Genomic DNA, 27,411 nt, shown 5'->3' with positions numbered 1-27,411 from the left:
TTTATGTTTCTTTTTTTTCAGGGTTATTTTAGCAACACTGTGCTCTATTATGGTTTTTACACCAATACTACCATCACTGAAAATGAGAACAACTCTCCGTATTACATGCAGCTGGCTTACATTTTCACCATAGGAATTTATTTTATTATCTGCTTCTTAAGCTTGCTCTACAGGTACAGTGAGATTTAGATTTCTCTTGGATTTAAAGGTGACTCTGTGGGGGGGGGGAATTGCTCTTTAGAATATTCTTGAGTGCTAAAAATGATCGCTTGTTTGAAAGCTGGGATGGGATGGGAGACCTAGTGGTCTTCCAGATATTGGACTCCAACTCCTATGAGCGCAAGCAAGTGTGGCCAGTGGTTGGAGATGATGGAAGTTGTAGTGAACAACATCTGTAGGGTCACAGAATAGTCCACCCTCTCTTGCTGCTTCTCTGCTCAAAATGGCCTCTTGTGTCTTAATTTTCGTTTTCTTTAATGAAAAGGAAAGAAAACAGCCATCTGTACTTCACTACACAGTATCACCATCAGCCTTCCAACCTTTTGAGCAAACATAAGGGTTGCCAACCTTTTTAGGCCCATGGGTGCGTTTGGATTTTGACGTGAGTGCTGTGGGTGCCACTGATCTTTTATGTAGACAAAACAGCACCATTCATGCATACAAGGGGAGGTATTGGCAAACTTGACATCCCTGAGGCTTGCCAATACAGTGGTACCTCGGGTTACATATGCTTCAGGTTACATACGCTTCAGGTTACAGACTTCACTAACCCAGAAATAATACCTTGGGTTAAGAACTTTGCTTCAGGATGAGAACAGAAATCGTGCTCTGGCGGCGCAGCAGCAGCAGCAGGCCCCATTAGCTAAAGTGGTGCTTCAGGTTAAGAACAGTTTCAGGTTAAGAACGGACCTCCGGAACGAATTAAGTACTTAACCCGAGGTACCACTCCGTGTGTGTGTTTGTGTGTGTGTGTATAATGTTTACATAAAAAGTTAAGGGGATGCAACAGTGACCAGACGATCCTTCTATCTCTCAGGTGGGAGGTGGGCGGACAGGAAAATGAGAAGGGATGGAATGGAGTGTCCTGGAAAAGGGTATGACTAGGTGGCTCTGCAGCAGGAGTACTTCATGCTGCAACATTTGTTGCAGGTCCCACTTTGTACGATTTACTGCTTTTCATCTAATATTTTCTCTGCTTCCCTCCCCATTTTCATACAACTGCTGATGCATGTTTTGCTTTTCATTGTAGCATGGCAAAGTCCTTCCGCAACAACTTTGCTCATCCCCAGATGTACGCTGGAAATGCTGCCAAGCTTCTTTGTGTCTGGGACTTCAGTATAACTAATGAGAAAGCTGTGAAGCTGCAACAGAGGAATCTCAGCACTCAGATAAAGGTATGCTGTTCAGCTAATAGAATTTGCTGTTTGGTGATGGTCATTGACTTAGACAATGGTCATCAGCTTACAGTCATTGAGGATAAGGTTAGGAGGTTAGGATAGCTATACACAACATGGTATCTGAATTCCAGTTGCTGGGAATCACAAGTGGGGAGAGCACTGTTGACCTCAGATTCTTCCTGTGGGATTCCCATGGGCAAGAGGTGGGCCACTATGAGCATGGCTGGCCCTACCAATAGATAGAGTACAACCTCAGGCGTCAAATGATGCAATGTAGGCAGCAATGGGGAGGCATCTGAGCACATGTCACAAGGCTTGCCCTAATCTAGAAAGCATCTTTCGGGTGAGGCGGAGGGTGCTGCTCCCTTTACGGTGTTGAAGATGCACCTGCCAATCTGTTTGGCGTTTGTGCAGGGAACAGGGAGAGAGATAATATACTGTCCTTTGCCTCAGGCAGCAGAATGTGTTGGGCCCGTTCTGACTTTGAGAAGAGGATGCTGGACTAAATGGGCTGTCCTTATCTTCTTTAATATGACCATGTGTATGGCTTTCTTAAGGATGTGGGTGGCGCTGTGGTCTAAACCACAGAGCCTAGGGCTTGCTGATCAGAAGGTCAGCGGTTCGAATCCCCGCGACGGGGTGAGCTCCCGTTGCTCGGTCCCTGCTCCTGCCAACCTAGCAGTTTGAAAGCATATCAAAATGCGAGTAGACAAATAGGTACCGCTCTAGTGGGAAGGTAAACAGTGTTTCCGTGCGCTGCTCTGGTTTGCCAGAAGCGGCTTAGTCATGCTGGCCACATGACCTCGGCCAGTAAAGCGAGATGAGCGCCGCAACCCCAGAGTCGGTCACGACCGGACCTAATAGTCAGGGGTCCCTTTACCTTTACCTATGGCTTTCTTACTCATGAGTAAATATGCTTATGTTGCAGCCACGTGACAAGAGTGGGTGAACAAGCGAGGGCTGATTCCCCATGTGAACTGGTTGTTGTCGCCTTCTTACTTTACTGTACATTATAGCTTATGACAAATGAGCTTATCTGAAACATTTGCCTAAGCTGCATCATATGGCTTTATAACTAGTTTTCGTTTTAGCTGACCTCAGTTTTGTATTTGGTTGCAAAGTGCCCTAGGAGCTTATGATGAAGAAACCTGTGTGAGATGGATTTTATTGGGTAGGAGAGGATATATTAATTGCAGTTTATCCCTCCAGGCGCCCACCTGTGTGAGTTGAATAGAGTTTAAAGTCCCATCCTTGGCAGCAAAATTAAAAGCATAGGAATTAGGCTGCAAAACCTTGTTTTTGAGCAAGTCCAGCTATGAAGTAAGCTGGCTTTCCCTCTCTTACCCTGAGGGAACAAAGAATCAGGCAACAACCTGGGAAGTAAGTTAAAAATATAATTTACTTACAATCTTGCATTGGTTCACAGCAATGGCAGCCGTAAAAACTATGCAGGCAAAATACTTACATTTACTGTGTAACCAGCTTCAGACATGTGCCTGGAGCTAGAACAAGTGCATGCCAGCATCCAACACTGGTCAAAGGAAGAGAAAGAGGAACAAGAAGTACTACATGCTCCTTCCTCTTCTGGGGAGGAGGGGAAGTGACATCATACAGAACCCTCTCTACCAATTTTATTTCTATAGTCTGAGTATCTGCTGATCCGCAGTACAGCTGTGTGATTCTAGCCCCTTCTCATTCTAATTAGCAAGAATATGCATTTGGTAGGTTTGGCTGCTAATCTCCCACAACCTTAACAATCATATTTAATTGTTCCGGCTTCAGGAGACCTTGTCGGATGTGAATACTGAATATCTGAAGCTTTCTCAGCGCCAGAAAATTAACCGGCTCTTCATTCACCTGGCGGCCTGGGTTGTGTCGCTGTTAGCGACAGCTGGTTCATGCGCTGGCATTTACTACTTCTGCCTCATTAACTTAAATGTAAGGTCCTTTGATTTATTTCTTAATACATTTTTTCTCTGCTTATGCCTTTGTATAATAATATTACCTGCCCTGTGTTTTGCTTGCGAAATAAGCGAGTGTGCTTGTTATGTACTGAGTTGAATAGGATCCGAAACGCAGCAGTCTGATTGGTCCCAGAACAATAGGATTCAGAATGCAGCAGTCTGATTGGTCCTAGAACAATGCAGCAGTATGATTGGTCTGCAGGAGCCACCCAATCCAGCTCCAGATGGAAGTGAATCCACAACTTGATTGGCCTACAGGAGAATTCCGGAATTAACCAATCACGTGCAGCCCATTGTGTAAATAATGTATATAAAGCAGATACTTTGGGGAAACTTTCATTCCCCCTCACCACTATGAGCTGAATAAAGAGCATGAAATCCACTCTTGACTCTGAGTATATTTCAGTGCTCTTACAAGGCTGTGTGCTCAGAGCAATGAGGGCTGCTGCCTGTTGGGACTGGTGGGGCAAAAGGCAGGGACAGCCACTGCTAGCCAGAGTAGACAACACTGAGCTAGATGGATGAATGGTCGGACTTGGTATAGAGCAGCTTCCTATGTCCCTATGATCTCATGCTTAGCTCTGCCCCATGGGTGTGGTGTGGGGCAGAGCCAAATGTGCTCCCCCAAGCCTCTCTAAGGGGCAGCCCTTGAGACTCTCCCCATGCCACAGCCCCTCTCCAGCCACATTTGTCACTAGCTTGCATTGCACCCTCCCTGCGTGTAATTGCCTGGCTGGAATGTGTCCTTGAACTCTGAAAATGCCTCTTGCTTACCTGGAGGATAAAGAAGGGTGTGTGAGCATGTACAGAAAGCAGCCTACAGTACAAAGGTGACATTTCCATGCCTTGCAAGGGGATGTGGTCTCTGGAAGGTTGCTCAGAAGGGAACACAGCCTGCCTTCTGAGCTGAAAAAGGTTGCCCTAGCCCTGCTTAACAAATCCACACCATATTCTGGGCTCCCTGTAGGACTAATAACTCAACACACACACAGCCTGCTTGAGCAGGTTGCACACCTGGTTTTTTTGGGGGGTGGTGGTTGAGGAAACATTTACCTTAGTTGAGCTCAGGCTCCATGTCTGGGGAGGTGCTGGGTGCAACTTGTCCTTTGGTGGGGCCTTCTCCAAGCAAAAGCTGTGCTTGCTAGGGCTGATGGGAGTTGTAGTCATAGAATCATAGAATTATACAGTTGGAAGGGACCACAAGAGTCATCTAGTCCAATTCCCTGCAATGCAGGAATCTTTTGCCCAGTGAGGGCTCAAACCCACGACCCTGAGATTAAGAGTCTCATGCTCTACTGACTGGGCTGTTGTAAGGGGAAAAAAATGCATCTGGAGGGCACCAGCTTGGGGAAGGCTGTGTAAGATGTGTGTGGACTCCTAAATGCTTCCTTCCACATAGTTTTGCATCTACAGCGAGTCCACAAATTTAGTGTGAATAGGGACTAAAGGAAAATGTACTGGAGCTGAAGAAGTTCGTGCAGATTATTATTATTTTTTTTATAAGATTTTATTTTATTTAAAATATCCATGCAACAAACAAACAAACAAGTGACAAAAACATAGACAAAGAAAACTATATTCATACATACCCTACCACCACCCATAACCCTCCCATGACTTCCCTCCACCACAACTCGACATCCTTAAGTCCTAAAAATTCATTTATCATTGCATCTCTTATGTATTACTTCCCATATATTCATTACTATGAATTAATTTTGATCATACTTTACATATCTAATCCATACATATCAACATATTCTCTTTCGAACAGTGTTTTTTCATATAATCTTCAAAACATTGCCATTCTGATCTTAGTTTTTGATTTGTCTGGTATCTTATGGCTGCTGTTAACTTTGCCAATTCTATAAATTCACTAAGTTTACATATCCAACCTTCTTTTGTAGGTATAATGTCTCCTTTCCAATTCCTGGCAATAACTATTCTGGCGGTGGCATATAAAAAGATTATTTTCTTTTCCTGTGGGATATCTTTCCCTAGTATCTCTAATAAATATGCCTCTGGTTTCTTTCCTATGGAGATTTTAAACATCTATTTAAGCTCTTCATAAATACTACCCCAAAATTTCTTAATTTTATCGCAGCCCCACCAAACATGAAACATTGTCCCTTCAGCCTTCTCACATTTCCAGCATAGATTGGACTTTAACTTATAGATCTTGGCAAGTTTAGGTGGTGTCAGATGCCACCTATAAAACATTTTCATCGTGTTCTCTTTGATGGTATAACAGGCGGTAAACCTGATGTCTGAATTAAATAGCTTCTCCCTCTTGTCTCCCTCTCCCAAAGTTACTTCTTGACGAGAGTAAAAATGAGCTGCAAAGGGAAGCTGCTACCCTGGTGTTGCCCATTGTGGTGAGCCTACTCAACCATGGCGTGCCTTTCTTCTACTCCTCCTTTGGCTTTGTTGAAAAATTCACTTCTCCCCGAAACCAGATCTACACTGCTATTGTCAGGTACTGCTGTCTTCACACATGCTCCCTGTCTCCCTAAAGTACCATTTATTTAGTCCAAGTTCAATAACCAGATCAAGATCGAAAGGCTCACAATGCAGCATCTTCACTGAAGCTAAGCTGGGTCTGGTTAGGGCATGGTGAGTGACTCCGTGGGAACCACATCTGTGAAGCCTTGCATGAGAACCTAAGGAGAGCCCTGGTGGAGCAAGCCCAAGGTCCATCTACGCCTGGTGTCCTGTTCTTGCCGTGGCCAATCAGAGGTCCATGAGAAGCCCACAAGCAGCATCAGAACACAGCAGCAGTCTCCCAACCTGTGATTCCAACAACCTGGTATTCGGAAGCATCCTTCCTCCAATAAAATTGGAACATAGCCATCATGGCCAACTGGCCACTGGAAGCCCCATGCGCCATGAATTTGTCTAATTCTCTGTTAAAGCCATACAAGTCAGTAGCCATTGCTACCTACTGCGTGAGCGAATAACAACACTTGCATAGGAGGAGTTCATTAGGAAATCCTTTTATGGGGTGTGTGTCTGAGGCTTTAAGAGAAGTCCTGCTGGATCAGGCCAGTGGCGCATCTGGTCCAACATTCTGCTGCCACAGTGGCCAGTCAGATACCCATGGGGAGCCTGCAAGCAGAGCAAATGATGCTTGCCACACTTGTGATTCCTAACGACTTTTACCCCGGAGGCTTGCTGCCTCCGACCGTGGAGGTAGAAATAGCCGTGGATAATAGCCTTATCTTCCTTGAATCTGAATAACCATCTTTTAAAGCCATCCTGGTTGTGAATTCCACAGTTTCATAATAATCATAGAGTTGGAAGGGACCCTGCGGATCCTCTGGTCCAATGCAGGAATCTCAGCTAAAGCATCCATAATAAGAACAATAATTTTATTATTTGTACCCCGCCCATTGGATTGGGTTGCCCCAGCCATTCTGGGTAGCTTCCAACAAATCTAAAAGCGTAAAAAGACATCAGACGTTAATAACTTCCCTATACACTCACTCTCAGACTAGCCTACCTCACAGGGTTGTCGTGAAGGTGACATGGAGAAGGGGGAGGACTGTGCATGCCACCTTGGGCTTCTTAGAGGAAAGGCAGGATATAAATGTAATAAATGAATACATTTTCCGAAAGGGATCTGATACTGCCCACAAGTACTTTTCTTGTACTGTGTCCCTCTGCTGAATTCTGACGGCAATTGCTGCCCCTCTGTAGGAACGTTATTCTGAAAATATCAATCGTTGGGATCCTGTGCTACTACTGGCTTAACGAAGTACCTGCGTCAAAGGCAGAGGTAAGGTTTTCCAGTTTGCTTCTGCACTGCTGCGGATCTTAAGTATAAGGAGATAACAGAAACTTCCCTCAGACAGCAACAGAGAGGGTAAAAATCTTGGTTTTGGGGCTGCATCACTTCAGGCTGGAGGTGGAAGGTGGCAAGCTTGAAGGCTGCTTCACAGGGGAGAAAGGCCATATCCTATCCTTCTTTGAGCCTTGGTGTAATGTGTGAATGGGGATTCTTCTTCTCTTGGGGGAAGCGTTATCCACAGTCGGAGGTGATATAGTCCAAGACACTTGCTTACCACTGCCAAGGTGAGCTGTAGGCAGCTCTTAAGATGGGCATCACGAGATATACCTGGTGGTCACAGCCGTGCTAAGATGCACCAGAGCTTCTGCTTTATTTATTACACTGCACATTATCTTAGCCAAAAGCCTGAGAAGCGATATTCATTCATTTACTTGCTTGCTTACAGCATTTATACCATACCCTGTAGCCAAAAGGGTGATCAGAGTAGCATACAAAAAAAATCACTTCTATGATTGTCTCTGCCTGCAGGCTTACACAGGCATATTACAGATAGCAAGGAGATGGAGAGTCCTTGTATTTGCCAGTTGATTGTTTCTCTCTGGCACACACTCATAAACTTTTTTATTTTCTTTTAATTAGTGCTGGGAAACTCTGGTTGGCCAAGATATCTACAGGCTGCTTGTGGCTGAATTCATTTGCTGCTTACTGGGATCTTTTTTTGGAGAATTTCTGCGGAGGTACGTGCACGGATTCTGCATTTGTACAAGGAAAAGTCCTGTGCTGTTTCCTTTTCATTGTTGCCAAGGGGATCCTTCCATCCTGACATACTCCTTAAGTTCTGCTTAACCTCCTTGCTCTTTCACAGCTGTTTCGTTTTCTCCTGCAGTGCTTCTTGGCATCGCATAGGTGGGGCCTGCAACAAACTGTCACAGCATGAAGTGCTTCTGTTTAGTATGCCAGGTTGTGAGTGTATGAATGTCTGTACCTGTGAGAAGACATCTGGCTGCTCACCATGGAGCTGATTCATTGGGCTCTTGGCTACTTTCCCAACTTGGGCGTAGGGTAGATATATTGGAGGTTTGCAGGACTGTTGGAAAAGTCTGGAGTTTCGAAATAATTTTGTTCTGCCTTTAGAATCATTGGGACCAAATGTTGCAAGAAACTTGGTGTGCCAGAATTTGACATTGCTCGAAATGTTTTGGATTTAATCTATGCACAAACTTTGACATGGTGAGTAAAGATAATCTTACCCATAATATCTCTGTAAATACAGAGCTGTGAGATGTGTGGCCCTCCAGTTGTTGTGCTAAATCTCTCATCACCCCTGATAATGTTGGTTGGGGCTGATGGGGGTTGCAGTCTAACAACATCTGGATGGGCATGGGTTCCCCAGCCCTGTTGCAGTACTTAGATACTGCCTGCACATTTCATGAATTGAAAGGAAATTCCTTTGTTTTTAAGCCTCACACTGTAACTGTGCTCAGCACAAACCCTGCCTAGACCTGAATCCCTGTCATTTAGCAGGCTTTTATCCACTCTGGAGGGCCTTCTATGAGTGTGAATTTGCATCCACTGCTGTCAAAAGGAAATCACTTACGACCATTTTTTTTTTTTTTACAACAACTGTGGGGAGCTAAATCTAATTTTTCCTGGACTTGGCCTCAGACCCTGAGCTGCTCTGGGAAGCCTTCAGACCTCTTCAGGCTGAGGTCTAGCAGCAAGTCAGGGTCCGAACCAAATATCGTGGTTGGTGGTTGGTGCATGCCTGTAGTCCTAACACATTTTTCATATAGTTTAGTTATAGTATACAACTGCTAACATGGTTTGAAATAAGGCTTTCGACTTCCTTTTAAATGTTGCTAAAATGGTAGAGAAGGATCGAGAGCAACTTATTTCATATTCATAATGTCTTAAATTATTTCCCCCCATTTAATTGCATGGATATTATATATGCAAGTCATATTTACTGGGAGACCACTAGCTGAGACATGGGTGGTCTCACTTGCACACACAACTGCTCGTTAAACCATGTCCGCATAGTGAGATGCCTTCTGTTTATACCTTGTGTCATGTAAAGAGAAGCTTTGAGATGATTTCTTCCTCCCCTTTTCTCTCTCTCCTGAAGGATTGGTGTCTTCTACTCACCCCTACTTCCAGCCATTCAGATGATATCATATTTCATAATCTTCTGGGTGAAAAAGGTACTAGCTTCTCAGAATTCCATGGATGCCAAGATCCAGGTTTGGGGCAATTACTGTTTGGTGAGAGAACCCCAGCAGAGATTTAAAATAACAAAATATGCAGCAAAGTAAAATGTGGAAGCATAGACCTTTAAAATATGCCTTTGTGAGTTCCAAAATGTCCCTCTTCCCCAGCATAGAAGGCTTGATTACCCAGTCCCTTCCAGTGTGAGGTAAGCCTGGCAGGACATCTTACTCTATGGTCTTAACCCCTTCATGCATGAATCAGACTTAAGCATGTTGGTTATATGAGGCTGGTTATCCCTGTTGGGATTTGAGTACCCACCAGCTGCATGGTAGCAGCATATTGTTTACATCATGTGAAGTTTCTGATGTTACTGAGCATGAGACAGGATGTCCTACGCTGTTCCCAGGGTTGTGTTCTCGGTGTAACTTGAGACCTTCCTGTTGTTGCTGCAAAGGGGGAAGCAGATAGTTGTACGGAGACTGCTGAGAGAGCAGACATGCTTGTACTAGCTCCGTGTACAGTGTACAGTCTGTTGAATAAAGTAGAATGTTAGACTACTTTCAGACTGTCTCTTTCTTCTGCTGAGATGCCAGGGGAAAGTGAGTGTGCATCTCTCATAAGGGAGGTGTCGCTTATCACCGGTCTCTCTGGACTGAGCGAAGTTCAGCCAGAGGGTGACCACCGGAGAGAAGCCCTGGTGCCTGGGAAGAGGGGTCAGCCTTTCCTGGGGGGGCTGATCTTAAACAATCCCACATTACCAGGATTGGGGAACCTCAGGCTCAAGGCCCAAAACCAGTTGTCTAGATCTTTCTATAAGGCCATTGGGACTCACCCCAGATCATAATCCCTCCTCAACCCCAAGCCAAACTGCTGGCCAGCCCTGCTTTGCTTTCCTGGGTGGTTTTTACCTGTCTGGAATGCATCACGTTTCCTGTCAGGATTGGGATCCCACACAGTGGTTTCTTTGGAAAGCCACCAATGCTTTATTTTTTTTTAAAAAAAAACATGCTTAATGTATTGCTTGACCTTACATATTGTTTTGATTCAATGGCATATGCATGGAGTTCCCACTGAATGTACTGAAATGCTCGTCCTCTTCGTCCTTGTTCCTGAAAGGTGAGTCTGATGAGGAACTGCCAGCCCCCTCGCAAAGCTTGGAGAGCTTCTCAGATGAACACCCTCTTTGTTTTCCTGCTCTTTTTCCCATCTTTCACTGGAGTCCTCTCTGTCATAGCAGTCACCGTCTGGAGGTAAGCAGGACTGCTTCTTTCCCCTTGTCAGATTACATTGCTCTGCCCAAGGCTTTTGTATACAGAGAGGGAATCTGTGGCTCTCCAGATATTGCTGCACTACAACTCCCATCATCCATTGGCTGTGCTGCCTGGGGTTGAAGGGAGCTGGACTCCAAGAATATCTGGAGGGCCATTGGTTCTCTATTCCTGTTTTAGTGTTTTAGTCTTTGCTTCCGATATTTTTTGTGAGGGGTTGGTTGCATCATGCAGAGGAAGAGCTTGTAGCAAGTGCAGGTGTAAATCACCCCAATGAATGAGCTAATCACAGGTGCAAGTACAGCCAAGCAAATAGCTACACTACCAGCCTAGTGCCCCGACTATATCTGTGTTCAGTGCAGTGGTGTGTCTGTCTGTTAGTCAGTGTTAAAAAAGGTAAAGGGACCCCTGACCATTAGGTCCAGTCGCGGATGACTCTGCAGTTGCGGTGCTCATCTCACTTTATTGGCTGAGGGAGCCGGCATTTGTCTGCAGACAATCCATGTCATGTGGCTAGCATGACAAAGCCACTTCGGGTGAACCAGAGCAGCACATGGAAATGCCGTTTACCTTCTTGCCGGAGCAGTACTTATTTATCTACTTGCACTTGACGTGCTTTCGAACTGCTAGGTTGGCAGGAGCAGGGACCAAGCAACAGGAGCTCACCCCGTCGCGGGGATTTGAACCGCCAGCCTTCTGATCAGCAAGCCCTAGGCTCTGTGGTTTAGACCACAGCATCATCCACGTCCCTAGTCAGCATTACTTGTCTGGTATTGCTGAACTTATTTAGAAATACTTTGTACTTTCGTGTATTTGTATATATCTGTATCTCCCAAAGTCTACAAGCTGTATATATCTATATTCAGAACTGTTTTCCTGAGCCTTATCTTCTGCAACAGTAAACTATCTCAACTCCTTCAGTGTAGTGATGGTACTGGGAGCAACTTCCACTGCGTGGGCATCTCACCTGTAATTCCCAACAATTGATGCTGAATCTGGTCCCCCTGGCCTCTCTGCCCCAGCCCTGCCTTCAACAAAGGAGATTGCACTCCATTAACAGGAAGCAGTGTGCACTTTGTAAAATGGTGTGGTTTGTCTTTCTGAGCCGAAAAATTGACAAGGAAAGGAAACCATGAAATAATCTCTTCCCCAGTGCTTCTTCCATCCTGCCCCAGGCTGAAAACAGGGAAGATGGCTCCCCAGTTGACCTGTTCTTTGAGCCAAAAACCTCTAAGGGCCATGGCCAGTCAGTGCTGTGTGAGATAGACCATTTTTTTAAATGAAGCAGCTTCCTTATATCCTTAATTAAATCTTCTTTAAAAAAATAACACTCCTTCCAAATGCTTATGGAAATGGTTTCACACTGGGCCTTAGAATGCAGCAGTGGTATTTCATCATGAATTGTATCCATGCCATTGTCCTGTACATGCTAAAATATGTGGACCTCTTCCTAAAAAAAACCTTCCCCTCCCCTCTTTGCCCAGGTTGGAGCCTTCTAAGACATGTGGCCCTTTTCGTGGTTTGGTGACTGTCTTCGAGTCTGTTTCCAGCTGGATGGGAATACTCGCCAGTTATCCCAGTTCGAGATGGGTTGTGTGGATTTATCGCAACTTAATTGAAAGCGTGCATTTCTTCTTCATCCTCTCCATCATTGTTTTGTAAGTTCCTGTCAGCTGTGTGTTTCTTTATTTTAGCGATGTAATAAGAAAAGGTAGATCTTCTTTTATTTGCAAACGGAAGTGCTAAGTTTAATTTCTTTAACTCTTTGTTTTAGAATCATCACCTACCTCTACTGGCAAATAATAGATGGGCGTAAAATAATGGTTAAACTTCTGCAAGAGCAGATCATCAATGTGAGTATGTTGCTGGGGAGGCTTCCTTTTAGTTTGGCTATTCATTCTCTGGCACAGAATTTTATATTGTTGGATGTTTGGGTGCAACTCAGCTTCTGGAATAGGGGTTTGCATGGGGTAAAGGTAGATGCAGTGAGGGACATTCACATCCCCAGACTATCCCTGTACCTTTAATCTATCAGCTTCCTTCTCTGACTCCCTGTTGTTTAGACTGATTCAACTTTCTTTACATCCTGTTTAAAACTTCCTCCTCCTCCTTCTCCCTTGGACCTCAATATGAGAGGTCATCTTTAACTATTTGTTCATCTCTAGATTAGTTACGGTGGAACTAGAAACATTTCTCTCCAAATTTTGTATTTCCAACAGTAAACAACTTTATTACTTTCTTACCTCCATGCATCTGCCTCTGTGTGTGATCGCAATTGGTGAAGTCTACTCTCTAACCAAGATTTACTAGCTAAACTATACAAGATCTCAAAGTAGCTGTTTTACTACAAAGGAATTTCAGAAATAGACTGGAAAGAGAAGCTGCTGAATTGCAACTCATTACCAAACTTAAAACCATGGAGAAACCTGGTTTGAACAAAGACATTGGATTCTTATCCCATTATACATGACTAAGCCATTTCTCACCTTCTCACCCCTTGCCTTTTCCTGTAAGACCCATTACAGTCGTTAAGAGTCGTCAGCAGGCTCATCCCAGCTATCTGCCAATCTCCCATTCCCACCACCCTTCTGAGTAATACCCCTCCCCACCTTCTCACTATATAGAAGGATCTGGCAACTTCTGTTTCAGTGTATCTGAAGAAGTGTGCTTGCACACGAAAGCTCATACCAAGAACTAACTTAGTTGGTCTTAAAGGTGCTACTGGAAGGATTTTTTTTATTTTGACTATGGCAGACCAACACGGCTACCTATCTGTAACTAGCTAAACACTGCTCACTCTGCATATTAAAGGGTTTCAATAAGTAGCTCTTGCTCTCCCTCCCTCCACCCCCCCCAAAAAAATACCAGCAGCAGACACCATGACCACCACTCTTCCCTCTGGATTCAAAATGCACAAAAGTGTTGACATTTCTGATTGGTTACCCATGTAACCAATTTGACGGCTGCTTAGAGCCAGTCAAAGAGGTGGAGTTTGGGAGCTTCCCCCAAGCCAAGGTAAAAGAGGGGGGAGGCTGGGATTTGCTTATGGGGGCAGTGCACAGTTGATTCAGTGCACCTGAATACAACATAGAGGGCTAAAGGAGACATTGCATTAAACACTCATTTTTTAAAGTATGCTTGTACTGACTACATTTATTTTGGGATTGTGGAGAGGACATTTATTTTGGGGGGATATTCTGGATTAGAGCCCTGCAATCCAGATCATGGCTCTTCTCAGATTTCCTGCTAAAACACCTGCTATCCTCCCTCCTCCCAATGGCGCTGTTAGCTGTAACGGCAATCTTCTGGAGAGAGACCCCACAGCTCATTTTTCTTCAAAATTAGTGTGGCCAGTATATGCATTTTTTTGAAAGCGTGTTTACTGTACAATATTGCTGTATGAAGAAGTATCAAATGCATGCATCTCCCCACTGCATCTTCTAATGCTGTACTCACTTTTTTTGTGTGTATAGGAAGGTAAAGATAAAATGTTCCTGTTGAAGAAATTACGTGCGCTCCAGGCATCTAAACTTCAAAATCGGGGAGAGCAGCCACAGGTTAGTTGTGAAAATGTGGGCTTGTAAAATACTGCCTTATTCATTATGGGCCGTTAAAACAATTGGCTAATAATCTGGGGGAATACATGATGCAACATGGCAAGTTGTTTATTAGTATTGCACTAGATGGCAGTAGCGATCGCACAAAAATCCCAGGCCACTGGAGGTGCCTGTATTGCGTGCAGGCTTAATCCCCTAGGTATTAAGTCTTGGATACAAGACTTGCCTTGAGCATGTTACGACTTTTGTAGTTGCAGTCTATTCTGTCCACCCTGAAGTGTGGTTAAGTTTACACAGTGTACCTAATTTTGATACTTCTCCCCTGCACACACAGAGGAGTTCATCTGTGCGCCAGTCAACTAGACAGCAGGTACCTGCACCATTGCCTAACTCCACTGAAAGCTCTCCAGCAACAGAGGAACGAGACTCTTACTTTGAGGTAATGGCAACAGCAACTGAGAGAGGACCTCTGGGCATTTGCATTGAATTGAAATTCTTTTACCACTCTTCTATGCTTCAGAGCTCACCTAGAGTATTGTTTGTCCAGTTTTGGCCATTGGAGTTTGCAGGCCCAAGCTCAGTGGTCGAGCAATCTTGGCACGCAGAAGGTCCCAGGTTTATTCCTATTGTATCTAGGTAGGGCTGGGGAAAGCTCCTGCCTGGAGAGCTGCAGTCAGTCCATCACTGGTGACTGTTGGCACTGATAGGGCAGAAGGCAGGGAAGCCAACAGTTGGTGCTGCCAGAGCTAATGATGGGCGGAGCCAACTGATTCTAGTTCCACCCCCATCCTCTTGCCCTTTCTGAGTTCTACAAAAAGGATTAAGGCTAAACATTAGATGGAGCTTCCTGGCGGGGCTGAAGCTGTTTTGACAGCGCAGCAGGCTGCCTAGAATGGTGATGACCTCTCCTTTTGTTAGAAACATTTAAAGGGAGGCTGGAGGGCCACATATCGGGGGTGCTGTGGTGGTGAATTTCCCACTTCAAACAGGGGGCTTGGCTGAATGACCTTTGAGCTTCCTTCCAACTCCCAATTATTGCTTTCAGCCTCACAATTTGGTGTCTCTACACTGCCTGTGTAGGTGGCAAAAAGCAGGTGGAAATCGAAGCCGCCTAGTCCTTCCTCAGCAGCCCGTGTTCCCAGCAGTGCTTGAATTATGTCCCTAACTTTTCAGTGCTGGAATGCAAGGACAAATGAAGATTAGAAATTGTGCAATAGTAGCTCCCTGGAGAAGCTCCCCATCTAGTCCAGCATCCTGTTCTCACAGTGGCCAATCAGATGCCTATAGGAAGCCCTCAAGTGGGATTTGAGCACAACAGCAGTCTCACTGAAGTGCATTGGGCCAAGTGCTTTAATTATCAGTGGCGGAATCAATTGTTCCAGCAAGAGCAGACCAAAGCGAATGTTCTGATTTGGAATCCCTTGGTGGTGGTGGTGGGGACCCTACTATTGTTGGTGTGGAGATACATGGAAAAGCTCCAAGGTGTGTTCTGATAGTTGATTTGGCACTCACAAGAAACAGATGTTATCATAGATCCTGGGAGGAGAAGCAGAATGGAGGAGAGTGTTTCCAAGGTGCAATCAGTTGGGGAATAAAGAATGTGGCAATTAAAGCTCTGAAATTCCCTCGCCTCATTTTAGACATAAGGAAATGGGGATCTGTCTATTATTACATTACTATGTTTTTCTTCCCTTTAGCTTGCAAGACCTCAGATGACCAGCTTCTCTCGTGGTAAGCATAAGCCTGGCACAAATAGGCAGAGCAGGTGGCAAAAAATAGAAACCCAGCTCTCTGAAGATCTAAAGCCCTTTTCAGGCATTCAGCTATTAGTAGGAGGGCGCTTGGCTGGCTCTCCCCCTACACAGAACTACACAGTCCATTAGCTGACATGTTATTGGCTTAGTCAAGAGGCTTATGCTCTATGTATGATGCTTCCAACATGGAAACTTAGGGTCCTCATCTCTGAAGCGACTCTTATGTGTGTTAGGCAGCTCCCTTCAGATTGACCTGCCCATGTGTAATGTGGGGGGATGTGGCCACTTCATGTGCTGTTGAGGGGAGGGGGCTAGCCCCACATCTCTCCACAGTCCTTTTCATGTGTTCAGAAATTAATACCCGAATAGGGCTATAGTTACCTGGTTAGGTGTAGACCATAGTTTGGTATTAACATCTGAATTGGCAAACTATGGTTTGTGTTTGCCACCTATCAGGATTGGAAAGCCACTTCAAATGGTGATTTTTCAATTCCATGTTGGAGAGGAAGCAGAAACTGGTTTGGTGATATTGGATGGGGGGGGGGGCGAACTATGGCTCATTGGAATCAGGAATTGGAAGTGGAGGAGATAAAGGGAAAACAGAAGCCCAGAGGCTTGGAGCAAACAACCAAAGCAGCTCATTGTTTGAAAAAGTGTATCAGCATACGTGGACTACAGGTTGAACCTAGCAAAATCATCATTCCACTTTTAAAAAGCAACTTCTGCTTTGAAAATAAATGATCTATGAGCTTTCATCCAGAACACAGTCCCAATCTGGATTGGGATCCCACAAATTTCCTGCTGACGATCTCTCTCCCACTCACCCATTTACCCCTGAAGGTAATTCTTGCAGTATTCCTCATCTTCTGGAGAAAATAGGGTTCCAGTCCAGATTGGGAGTGCGTTCCATATCTGGGACACACAGCTGATTTTTCTTCAAAATACCAATGTTCAGTTTAAGGATGCTTGTTAAAAACATGTGAATGACCGAGAGAGGCATTAACAAAAAGGGCTGTGAATAGATAATCTCCATTCCATGTGTGCCATGGTTTGATTAGGAATGTGGGTAGCTTCTATCAAATACGACAGTGCTGATCCTTTGCCATCTTGTCTTGCTTGCAGTTCATGAGAGTAGCCATCCAGCCAAGAATGCTACAGCTTCTGAAGCTCTGGCTCTGGCTTTGAGAGCCAGGCAAGAGGCTGAATGGGAAATGGGAGATGATGAAAGTTCCTGAAAGTGGAGGAGTGCAAAATGGACAGAGAAGCACTCTTGAGAATTTTGCTATTTGCACTACTGAGGTCTTAGAAGGATCTGTCTGCACTTTTGAAAATTGACGAATGAAGGATGGTGTTGAAAACCAAGGCTTTTTGCATCAAAAAAATGTATTTTTTCACTGGTTGCAATTTTGCTTTATTATAATTATTTTGAAAATATTGTGAAACATAATTAAAACAGGATGCAGCTCATCAACGGAATCCAGGACAGGATTGACTACATATGGAAAGATGTGAGATTAAATACCTTTTTCATGGAACTTTCTTACTGGATTAGTGTAAATTATTCCGATTAATAACTGCCAAGTACAGGTCTGTAAATATTTGTTGTAATCTTTCTGAAATGCTTTATTTTTGCTGTGTTGATCAGAATATTTTTTTACAGAGATTAGAGGCATTTATAAAGAATGATAATGAGAGCTCTGTTGTTGTTTTTAATTAACATGCATTGTGTCACCACTGTGAAATGTTAAATCTGGTTACATATATCTTACTTCATATCTGTGCAGTCCCAACCTTTTCTGGAGAACAATGGCTACATAACCAAACACCCGCCCCCCAGTTGTAATGTAAGTTTGGAAAACAGAAACCTGTTTTAGCTGTGACTTTGCAGCTGCACATTTTTAAATTGTTTGACAAGGACACTCTTATTTCCCCTACATCAATGGTTGGCTGCTTCAGTTGCCATCTGGCCCAGCTAATTCCTTCCAGTCAAACTACTCATATGAATTGCAATCAAGAGCACTTTTGAGGAGTGCCTGGCTGCTGGAATCAGGATTGCATCTACAACAGGAGTCGGGCGAGTTCTTGCTGCTCAGCTGTTTGTGGTGCTTGGCTTCTTCCTGTGAAAAGCTGGTTTGCAGAGTTTAAGGCACAACCTTTGCCCTTCCTAGTGTACTCCTAGTTCTTCAAGGGCTTCTGTATCCCTACTAGATTTCAGCATCCATTTCTCCCCAAGTGGTCGTATTTTCTTTGCTTCCACTTTGTCAGGTAGTTTCTAGTTTCCCTAACATAAGCAACTTCCATAGTAAAGGCATTTCCTTTGTGTGCGTTTGGACACAAAGTTATTGAGTGCAAAGACAACCTGCAAAGAATCTTGGTCAGAGGAGCAGACCCTAATTTGTAAGAATTAACTTGTTGCTTCAAAAGCAGTGCCAAATGTGAATTCAAATTGGCACCTAATCTGAGCCCCCAAAATCTCTTCCTACTTACCCATATAGTCTATTCCTGGCTGTGGTGTTGCTCCATGTTGTTTCCAGGTCTTGCTTTTCAGCTAATGCCTCTTATTCATATCCCCCAGGGAGGATTCTGTTGCACCCAGCTACCCACTTACCCATAAGGCAGTATTCCAACCTGCAGCACTTGGCCTAATTTCTTCCAGCCCCCCAAATGCTTTGATTTTCTCTTGCTCTCTGGTCCATGCCTTGGGGAACTGGTTTGTCTTTTGACTAGACAACGAGGAGGTATATGCAGTTGTCTCCCTACTATTTCATTCTAAGTACAGGCTAATGAATGTGTTTCAAGTCATGTCAGTGATTGGTAAAGGCCTAGCATTGATTTATTTCAAAAAAAGCAGCTTAATTTAGAAAAAAAGTGTCAATCCTCTACAAGTCCACACCTGCATTAAACCAACCTGATTTTTTAAAAGGGCTGCACAGCCCTCTCTTAGACTCTCAATTCTTCTTGCTAGGATTAAAATTGATTGTAATGTTAAGACACCATCCAGCATGATGAAAAGAAACATTTGGATCCACTTTGCATTGTGATCATTCAGTCCCAAGAAAATCAATATGAATCCTTGAAGTTCCACTGCTGACAAACTTCAGTTTGCTTTAAAGAAGAAACCCAAAAGAATCCAGCAAAGGCTAGAAGTGAGGGTCACAGTCCTCCACTAAGCTGTCGGTGATGTAGCTGGTCTGGAGAACATTTTCATAGTACATTTTTTCAGCAAATGTATTGACTGTCCAAGCCACAACTTGAATTCCTTTGGAAGACCATTGTCTCACATATTCCCTAAAAAGGATAATGTCAGAAATGATGTGAGGTAAGACTGCAAGTGACTGCAATTAAAACCAAACCCTTTATTATTTCATGTTCTCTATAGTAACAGCAGGCCATCTTTTTGGTCCTTAACCCACAATCTTTCCCCCCTATTTTGTTTAAGTTAAGGTGTGGTATTCAATTGGAAACCATCTCTTAGGGATAATTATTGAGGCCATCAGAGGGAGAAACAGCAGCATGCCTAGGTACATTTCCAGCTGAAAGCCCTGCCTCCCTCCATGTCCCCAGTGCCGTCGCTGAGGAAGCAGCACCCAGGTATCCTCCCACCTGAAAGCCTCGGCTATGTGTATGGAGCTAAATTATCCTGCCCTTGCACAAAGCTGCCTTTTCAAGCTACCATAAGAGGGCATTTACCCTGAAAGGTTGTTTACAAGTACTACAAATGAGAATTACCCATACAGGTAAAGGTAAAGGGACCCCTGACTATTAGGTCCAGTCGTGGCCAACTCTGGGGTTGCGGCGCTCATCTCGCTTTATTGGCCGAGGCAGCCAGCATACAGCTTCCGGGTCATGTGGCCAGCATGACTAAGCCGCTTCTGGTGAACCAGAGCAGCGCACGGAAACACCGTTTACCTTCCCGCCGGAGCGGTACCTATTTATCTACTAGCACTTTGACGTGCTTTCTAACTGCTAGGTGGGCAGGAGCAGGGACCGAGCAACGGGAGCTCACCCCGTTTCAGGGATTCGAACCACCGACCTTCTGATCGGCAAGTCCTAGGTTCTGTGGTTTAATGCACAGCGCCACCCACGTCCCACCCATACAGTTAGGGTGGTTTAAATAAAAGCTCATTAGGCACCCACTATGTTGACACCTGCACTCTGTTCTTTTATGTCTCGCATGATTTGATGTATGCCTATCCTCCCCCCTCATCCCCCCCAATCCTTTGTATAACCCACCCACAGCTAAGATATTCCTCAAAGGGTAGCCAACACAGTGCCCTACAGATGTTGTTGGGTTCCATAGGCAGTGATCAGGACTGATGGGAGTTGTAGTCCAACAAGCTTTTGGAAGCTTTTAGAAGACATCTGAAGGCAGCCCTGTTTAGGGAAGCTTTTAAGGTTTGATGTATTATAGTATTTTATTATTTTTTTGGAAGCCACCCAGAGTGGCTGGGGAAGCCCAGCCAGATGGGCGGGGTATAAATAAATTATTATTATTATTATTATTATTATTATTATTATTATTTTATTAGCAGCTGGAAGGCACCTCTCACTGGCTATCCCAGAGTATAGTCAAGGTCTTCTGCTTACTGTGAAATGAAATTTTTCTGCACCAGAAAAACGGAAACCCCACAGAAGTGCCACAGGAAGTTGTGCATGCTCCAGTCCAAAATGACGTCCAGCATCATCATGAAATAATGTTTCCAGCAGGAAGTGTAGCGAGGCTTCCCATCTCCAAAGTAACTAAAGCTCCATGGTCGGTGGGTTAGAGCTGTTAAAACATTCCTATCAGCTTGCTTCATCTACAAGGCCAAGCAGAGAAACAAATGAATACATTTTGATGTACAAAGACTGATATTGCAAGGGAAACTTGACTTTCATCATTTCAAGCTTGACTTTGATGGTACTTAATCTTGCTATATCTGGTGGTCTGGCATTTGTAGAGGAAGAGTCAAAGGCTGGAACTCGACCCTTGCATCATGTTTGCTAAAGAAGTCCAGACATTTTGTGCCACAAACCTAAATACTCTTAGAAGTACACCTTACTGATTTGATTTACTTCCCAAATTATGTATCTGCCTTGAAGAGCTGCGTGCTGGAATAGTTTTAAAACTATTTGGTTTATAGCAATTAAACTAATGATTAGGGTTGGTTGTATTGGGTACCTGTACACCCCCCCCCATGAAGCAAGCTTAGGACTGATTTTAGGTTTTGGGGGGTCCTGCGTAAGCTGTCTTCAGTAAGCCCTGACCTCCTTTATCCATGACCCATACAACACCCCCCCCACTGTGCTTGCAAAATGAGGGGAGACCATATGACGCTTCACAGTGGACAGAATTATTCAAGATTTTAAAGTGAAGGCCACTTGGTCAATCTCTAACAATCGTTCCCACTTCTGAAAGATTATGTACTACATGTAATGCTGAAATTACCCAAATTAAAATCTTGCCATGACCAGAAATATCATGGCAACAACAGAACACTTAGGTGAAAAATTGTACCTTATAGACAACATCCGGCATAAAAGAGCAAACGATGCTAGTGTTGTACAGCCGAGGATATTCCAAGTACAGGGGTTTTAGGGCTGCAACTGCCTGCCAGGAAACAAGTTACATGAAAGAAGTGCAAAGCAGTTTAAAGGTAATTTTGATTTTTTTTTTATTATAGCCTAAAGGTCAGACTGGAGATGGAAAGGATTCCATAAATTTTTTTGAATGCAAGATGCTGACCTTTGGTTTTGCCATTCAGCTGGCTTAGGTACTTCTAGTCAAGACAGGGGTGCTTGCTGTGTGTATACAAAGATAAAATTATTGTTTGAGACATACATCAAGGAAGGCCCAATTTGCTCCAGTGGAAAATTTGTTTTTGGCAAGCATTTTGGTTCAGTACGTAAGAGACAGATTCAGAAAAGGACCAGTAGCTCAGTATTAGAGTACATGCTATGCTAAAGGTGCCATGTTCAGTCCTCAGCATCAACATTTAAGACTGATTTCAGGTAGCAGCAGCACTGGGAAAGACCCCTGTCTGGCTCTGGAAAGCTGCCAACAACTATTAGACTACAAGGCTGGACTAGGCAGATCTACAGTCTAACTCTATATAAGGCAACTACATACATATATATATATATATATATATATATATATATATATATATATACAATTCCATGTGCACAGTGCCAGAAAACGGGATAAATGCCCCTTCCCTACCCCACATCTACAACTTAAAGAAAACGTTGTTTCAAGCTTATTTTTAACTAGTCTCACCCACAAAGGAAAGGGGCTTAAGTTATTCGGTATTATATCGCTACGAATAAGACCAAAGGCGGGGTAAATCAGCTATGATTGTAAATAGGCTGAAAAGGAAGCAGCACAAATGTTCTTCTTGTCTTGGTAAAATTGCATTAATGATTTACTAAGAAAGATCTCTCAGATCTGATCAAGTGGAAGACCTCTACCATGTGCTGCCCCACAAGAATGTGAGGCTTCAGCACAGTGGAAGAAAATGGTACCTTGTCTGCATTGCCCTTGACATCAAAGTAGATTGTGAGATCGTAATGCATACTTTCCAAAACAGCTTCTTTCAAAGTTGGTATTTTTTCTCCACGATAATCCCTCCTACAGAGAAACAGTAAAAATTTAATTGTGTGCATTCCTGCATGAACATTTACATCAAAAAAAGGAATAATGCTTCTGTTCACTTTTATCACCATGAAGCATCTAAGGCAGGGGGGCAAACCAGATGTTTATCTCCTCTCACCTCGTGGGCCAACTTTGATAGGCAGATGAGACCACCCACCCACCAGTCGCCTGACTCCATTATAAGCATACTTATTTCCCATAAAATCTTCAAGACAGGTGGCTCTGACTGTGACCTAATATTAGAAAGAACTAAAATAATCAAGAAAGTATGTGTTTTTACCAAAACGTAAACAGTCCAAGCTTAATATATCCAGTAGTATTCTGCTGGTGATGCTTGCGAACAGCCCAAAGCTGCACCCTTACAGTATTTTGGAATTATCTGACAGGAAACAGATCTGGTTGGAAGAATTTCCCACCCATTCTTTAAGATTCTTTCCTTCCACCTGTTACCTTCACAAGAACCTGGTGAAGTAGGTTACACTGAGATCAAGTGACTGGCCCAAGATCACCCAATAAACTTCATGGCTGAGAGGTGGCTTGAAGCCAGGCCTTCCCATCCATCGCTACATCAGGTGGCGCTCATCTTCACAAACCACTTATCTCTACATACTTATTTGGGAATAAGAAATAATTATTTCTGTGGGATTCGCTTCCACATAACCATGCATAGGATCAGGCTGTAAGAGAAAACATTTTGTGTAATGGTACAGAAATATTGTATTTCCAGGTATGAATGAAGGTGTTCTTCAGATTGCTCACTTACCATAATCTATGTTTAGCAGCTGGATTAAATTTTCTGATATCAGCAAAGGTCAAGCTGTTTAAGTTTCCAGACCCATCCGTGGTCCTGTCTACAGTGTCGTCATGCATCAGGACAGGAATGCCATCAGCAGTGAATCCAAGGTCAATTTCCACCCCTGTTGCTCCATTCTCAGCTGCCTTGATAAACAAAAACAAACTGCTTTAAACAGGACATTGGATAACAATGCAAATTTTGCATTGTAATCTGTGTTTTGTTACCATCACATTAGAAATGGGGAAAACTGAAACGAATTCACCAGCTGTGACCTGACTTTTGTTGGTGCTGCAGGACCTTTCAGTACTATTGGTCATGGTATAGTGTTTCTGTACTGCCAGGCCAGGTTGGGGCTCGGAGTACAGGACTGTGCTGGTTCTTGTCCAGCCTAAAGGACAGTTTTCTGAAGGCAGATCTGGGGATTAAGTGTTCTTGTTTGTTAATTGGCCTATGGAGATCCACAATGTTGTATCTTTTCCCTCATGCTGGTTAATGCTTACATGAAACTGCTGGGAGAGATCATCTGGAGATATGATCACCAATATGTGGGTGACACCCAACTCTAGGATTGCTTTTCATCAGATTTTAGAGAGTAAAAACCCTTAACCTGATTGTTATGGGTTAGATGTTAGTTAACAAACTGAGATGGTGCTGGTAGGGGCCAGTTATTTAATATCTCCAAAGTATTCAATTGACATTAGTGTGTTTTCAAGACCAATTCAAAGTGCTGGTTACCAACTTTAAAACACTAAATGGTTTGGATCCAAGGTTTCTAATGGGTCACTTGGTTCCACACAATTGCCCCCACCCATTAATATCATCAGGTTAGGCTCTGCTCTAAGACACCCAAACATCTGAGGTGAGATTGGTTTGTAACTTGGAAGAAGACAAGTCTTCAGATAAAAGAAATAATAAACAATGAAGATGCTTTCTTCTGTAACCTGCAGAGCGAATGTGAGGGAAGTTAATTTTATCTCTGAAAGCTTTTCTGGGAAGATATCCTGCAAAATTTGTACTGATTTGTTTAAGGGATGTGTCCTCTTGTGTCACCAAGAGGGTTGCCAGGCTTTTTCTTTTCTGACATTGATACTGAAAAAAATAATAATCTTGCTGGGTTCTTCAAAGAAGAAAAATGTACAATTTGTATTTGTTTTTAAATGTTGAGTTTCTAATCTTTATAGTGAAGTGAACAAACAATGAGAGGCAATGTGTATCCTGCTCAGAGATAAGGAAACACTTTAAATCTCATAAAAGTCCAAGCAAAGACTGTGGAAGTCAGTTATCTGATTTGCAGAACAGATAAGAAACAGAGGAGTAAACAGCATCTCCCCTCAATGAGTTTGCGATGGATTGTCTTGGGAAGTGGAAGGTTACTATATTTACCACTAATGATTCACAAATATTTGCACCTCAGCTCCCTTGTTAATCTCCTTACTCTGTTTAGGTTTCAGTTGATCTCAATAATCCCTGTGGTTCCTTGATGCTTTAATCACTCTCATTAGTACAGCAAGTGAGGGTTACCTTCCCTTGTTTGTCACGCATTTAATTGCAACCACTAGCTTCAGGACAGGTTATAAACCTCAAAGGTTTACTATTCCATTGCAAGTCTGCCCTGGAACATTACTTTGAAATTAGGTCTCTTATTCCAGAATTTAAAACAATTATTCCAGAATTTAACACTCATTGCTAGCCTGCTTAAATTCCTACCCCATAGGAACACTGTGAGGATAAAATAGGGAAGATGGAAATATATGCCATATATGCTGCCACCTTGAGCTTCTTGGAAGGGAAGGCAGACAGACAGACAGACAGACAGACAGACAGACAGAAATAAATAAAATAAAATAAAATGTGTGGAGATTAACCTTGGACCTAAATTCTAAAATTCCTGGTAAGTCACAACCCTCTAGGGTGGGAAAGTCAGCATCTGCCCACTAAAGAGAAGAATGGTGTGTCTGTCACTTCTCCTGGTCAAGAGAAAATCCAGGCTGGTTCTTTTGTGTTTGCATGTTCCTTACAAGAGATGGTCTTAATCCCAGTACTGCTGCATAGTCCACAAGAGCCTGCAGTTGTGTAGTTTCTCGCTTCTACAAGGAGAGTTGCTTCTATAGGAGGATGCAAACTTTTCAATAACACCAATAAAATAGAATAGAAAGATGCACAATTTTTGGACCCCTCTCTGTTCTAGTCTTTTTCTGTTGTGCATCTCCCTCCCACCTAGCACACAACTAAAATTTAGACTTCCCCCGTTTTATTTATGTTACACTGTAGAATGCCCCCTTCATTTACACCTAAGCCCCTGAACCTTCCAGAAGTTGTTTAAGAGAGTTCTCCCTAAACTGGCTTTTGGTGGTAAGGGATAGAGAAAGATAAGGTATAATAAATAAAACTGCAATTATCATAATGCATTTGCATAATCTATGGTGTGGACCACACAGTACTATGCCCACTTTTGATCACCACAACTCAAAAAGAATATTAGAGAGCTGGGAAAGGTGCAGAAAAGGGCAATGTTGGGAAATGAGCTGGATAGCTTAGTTGGTGACAGTGTATTGCTGATAACGCCAAGGTTGCAGCTTTGATCCCTGGATGGGACAGCTGCATATTCCTGCATTGCAGGGGATTGGCCTAGGCCCTAGAGATGATCCTCAGGGTCCCTTCCAACTTTGATTCTACGATCATGAAGCTGGAGCAACTTACCAAGGAGCAAAGGTTAAGTGAGGAAAAAGTAGATAGATAAAGAATTTTTCTTTCTCTCTCCTAGTACTAGAACCCAGGGTATTTTGATGAAACTGAATGGCAAGAGATGCAGGACAGAAGAATTATTACACACACAGTGACAGCTGCTTCCGAAAGATGCAATGATGACTGCCAACATAGCTTTAGGATATGGCTGTAATAAAATACAGTGTTAACAATAACAATGCCTGCCGTGCGTTATTTCAGGTACAATAGTGACAAGCATATACAGTGGTATCTCGGGTTAAGTACTTAATTCGTTCCGGAGGTCCGTTCTTAACCTGAAACTGTTCTTAACCTGAAGCACCACTTTAGCTAATGGGGCCTCCTGCTGCTGCCGCGCCACCGGAGCATGATTTCTGTTCTCGTCCTGAAGCAAAGTTCTTAACCCGAGGTAATATTTCTGGGTTAGCGGAGTCTGTAACCTGAAGCGTATGTAACCTGAAGCGTATGTAACCCGAGGTACCACTGTATGGGGAAAATTTTTCCAATGAATGCCGTGGCATTACTCTGAAGCCCTTTCCAGCAGCAGGGAACGGGTTAAACACCCCAAGTCCCTTCCACACCCTCCAACCGGGTCTAAAACATTTGCTTCCTGCCTTCCTTCTTTCACTCTCTGCTCTGTTTCGCCATCATCACCACAATCCCCTGCAGGGCATGGTTTTATTTCCGATCGCATGGCTTAACACCCCCTCCAAAAAAATATTTAATTTTTAATTAATTTCTCCCTCACATTTTTGGGGGTGGGGTGGGGTGGAGGGAAGAAGATGTGGTATAATAAAGAGAACTAAATATTAGGGGGTCTGACCTGTCTGATGGCGGCCAGCGTGTTCTCGGGCGCGTCGTGTCCGCCGCCGCGGTGCGCGATGCGCGCCGGGTTCCCGCGCGGCTGGACGACCAGCTGGGCTCGCTGGACCGGCGCCGGCTCGAGGCTGAAGAGGCGCAGCACCAGGTAGAGGCCCGTCGTCAGCAGGCAGGAGAGCACGGCGCTCCGGCTCAGCACCAGCGCGGCCAGCAGCACCGTCGAGAAGGCGGCCAGCAGCCCCTCGGAGTAGCAGAACATGGCGGCCCGGCGGCCCCACAGGCGGAGGGGAGTCGCCCCCCCCCCCGCTCCCTCAACTGTCAGCGAAGGCGGCGAGCGCCGAGGAGGCAAAGCTCACCTGGGCCTTGACAGCATAATAGTGAGGCGAGGGCGCCGGCTCCCAGCCAATCGCCGCCCAGCTGCCCGGGCCGCCAGCCAATATGGAGCGAAGGATTGAGGCGAGGGGCGGGTTTTTTCTTTTCCGTGCATCCAGAATGAACTCTGC

General features: G+C 44.0%; 2 protein-coding genes and 1 long non-coding RNA gene across 5 annotated transcripts in view; 1 reads left to right on the top strand and 2 right to left on the bottom strand.

The window, feature by feature from the left end:
- The window catches only part of LOC308463135, an 83,035-nt gene extending 82,096 nt beyond the window's left edge, over positions 1-939 (bottom strand). The window contains exon 1 of the long non-coding RNA XR_013979469.1: positions 708-939. This is a non-coding gene — a long non-coding RNA (uncharacterized lncRNA). The remainder of the gene's footprint in view (positions 1-707) is intronic.
- The window catches only part of TMC5 (transmembrane channel like 5), a 36,304-nt gene extending 18,536 nt beyond the window's left edge, over positions 1-17,768 (top strand). The window contains exons 9-23 of one of the 2 annotated variants that reach the window (XM_080981017.1): positions 22-173; positions 1,250-1,394; positions 3,180-3,335; positions 5,671-5,837; positions 7,058-7,136; positions 7,788-7,885; positions 8,283-8,378; positions 9,274-9,349; positions 10,473-10,606; positions 12,109-12,282; positions 12,399-12,477; positions 14,098-14,181; positions 14,519-14,620; positions 15,879-15,912; positions 17,058-17,768. In XM_080981017.1, coding sequence (XP_080837143.1) covers positions 22-173; positions 1,250-1,394; positions 3,180-3,335; positions 5,671-5,837; positions 7,058-7,136; positions 7,788-7,885; positions 8,283-8,378; positions 9,274-9,349; positions 10,473-10,606; positions 12,109-12,282; positions 12,399-12,477; positions 14,098-14,181; positions 14,519-14,620; positions 15,879-15,912; positions 17,058-17,170 — 1,689 coding nt within the window. In that variant the 3' untranslated portion in view covers positions 17,171-17,768. Of the gene's footprint in view, positions 1-21; positions 174-1,249; positions 1,395-3,179; positions 3,336-5,670; positions 5,838-7,057; positions 7,137-7,787; positions 7,886-8,282; positions 8,379-9,273; positions 9,350-10,472; positions 10,607-12,108; positions 12,283-12,398; positions 12,478-14,097; positions 14,182-14,515; positions 14,621-15,878; positions 15,913-17,057 lie in introns of both variants that reach the window. The other variant, XM_080981016.1, reaches the window with a different exon arrangement.
- A 975-nt stretch (positions 17,769-18,743) lies between these two features.
- GDE1 (glycerophosphodiester phosphodiesterase 1) lies at positions 18,744-27,299 on the bottom strand. Of its 2 annotated transcripts, XM_080981229.1 has the most exons (6): positions 26,913-27,290; positions 23,333-23,508; positions 22,440-22,545; positions 21,433-21,525; positions 20,523-20,734; positions 18,744-19,223 (listed from the first exon to the last, which is right to left on the bottom strand). In XM_080981229.1, exons 1-6 carry the CDS (start codon positions 27,165-27,167, stop codon positions 19,076-19,078), a joined length of 990 nt encoding a protein of 329 aa, XP_080837355.1. In that variant the 5' UTR covers positions 27,168-27,290; the 3' UTR covers positions 18,744-19,075. The 2 variants fall into 2 exon arrangements, with proteins under 2 accessions (XP_080837355.1, XP_080837356.1); XM_080981230.1 differs by lacking the exon at positions 21,433-21,525 and having other exon boundaries at positions 26,913-27,299.
- Between the last annotated feature and the right edge of the window lie 112 nt (positions 27,300-27,411).

The sequence above is a fragment of the Podarcis pityusensis genome (assembly GCF_964106645.2).
Source record: "Podarcis pityusensis genome assembly, chromosome: 14".
In the NCBI taxonomy this organism is placed as follows: Eukaryota; Metazoa; Chordata; class Lepidosauria; order Squamata; family Lacertidae; genus Podarcis; species Podarcis pityusensis.
Note: the sequence above shows the minus strand (reverse complement) of the source record. Positions and strands in the feature narration are given on the sequence as shown.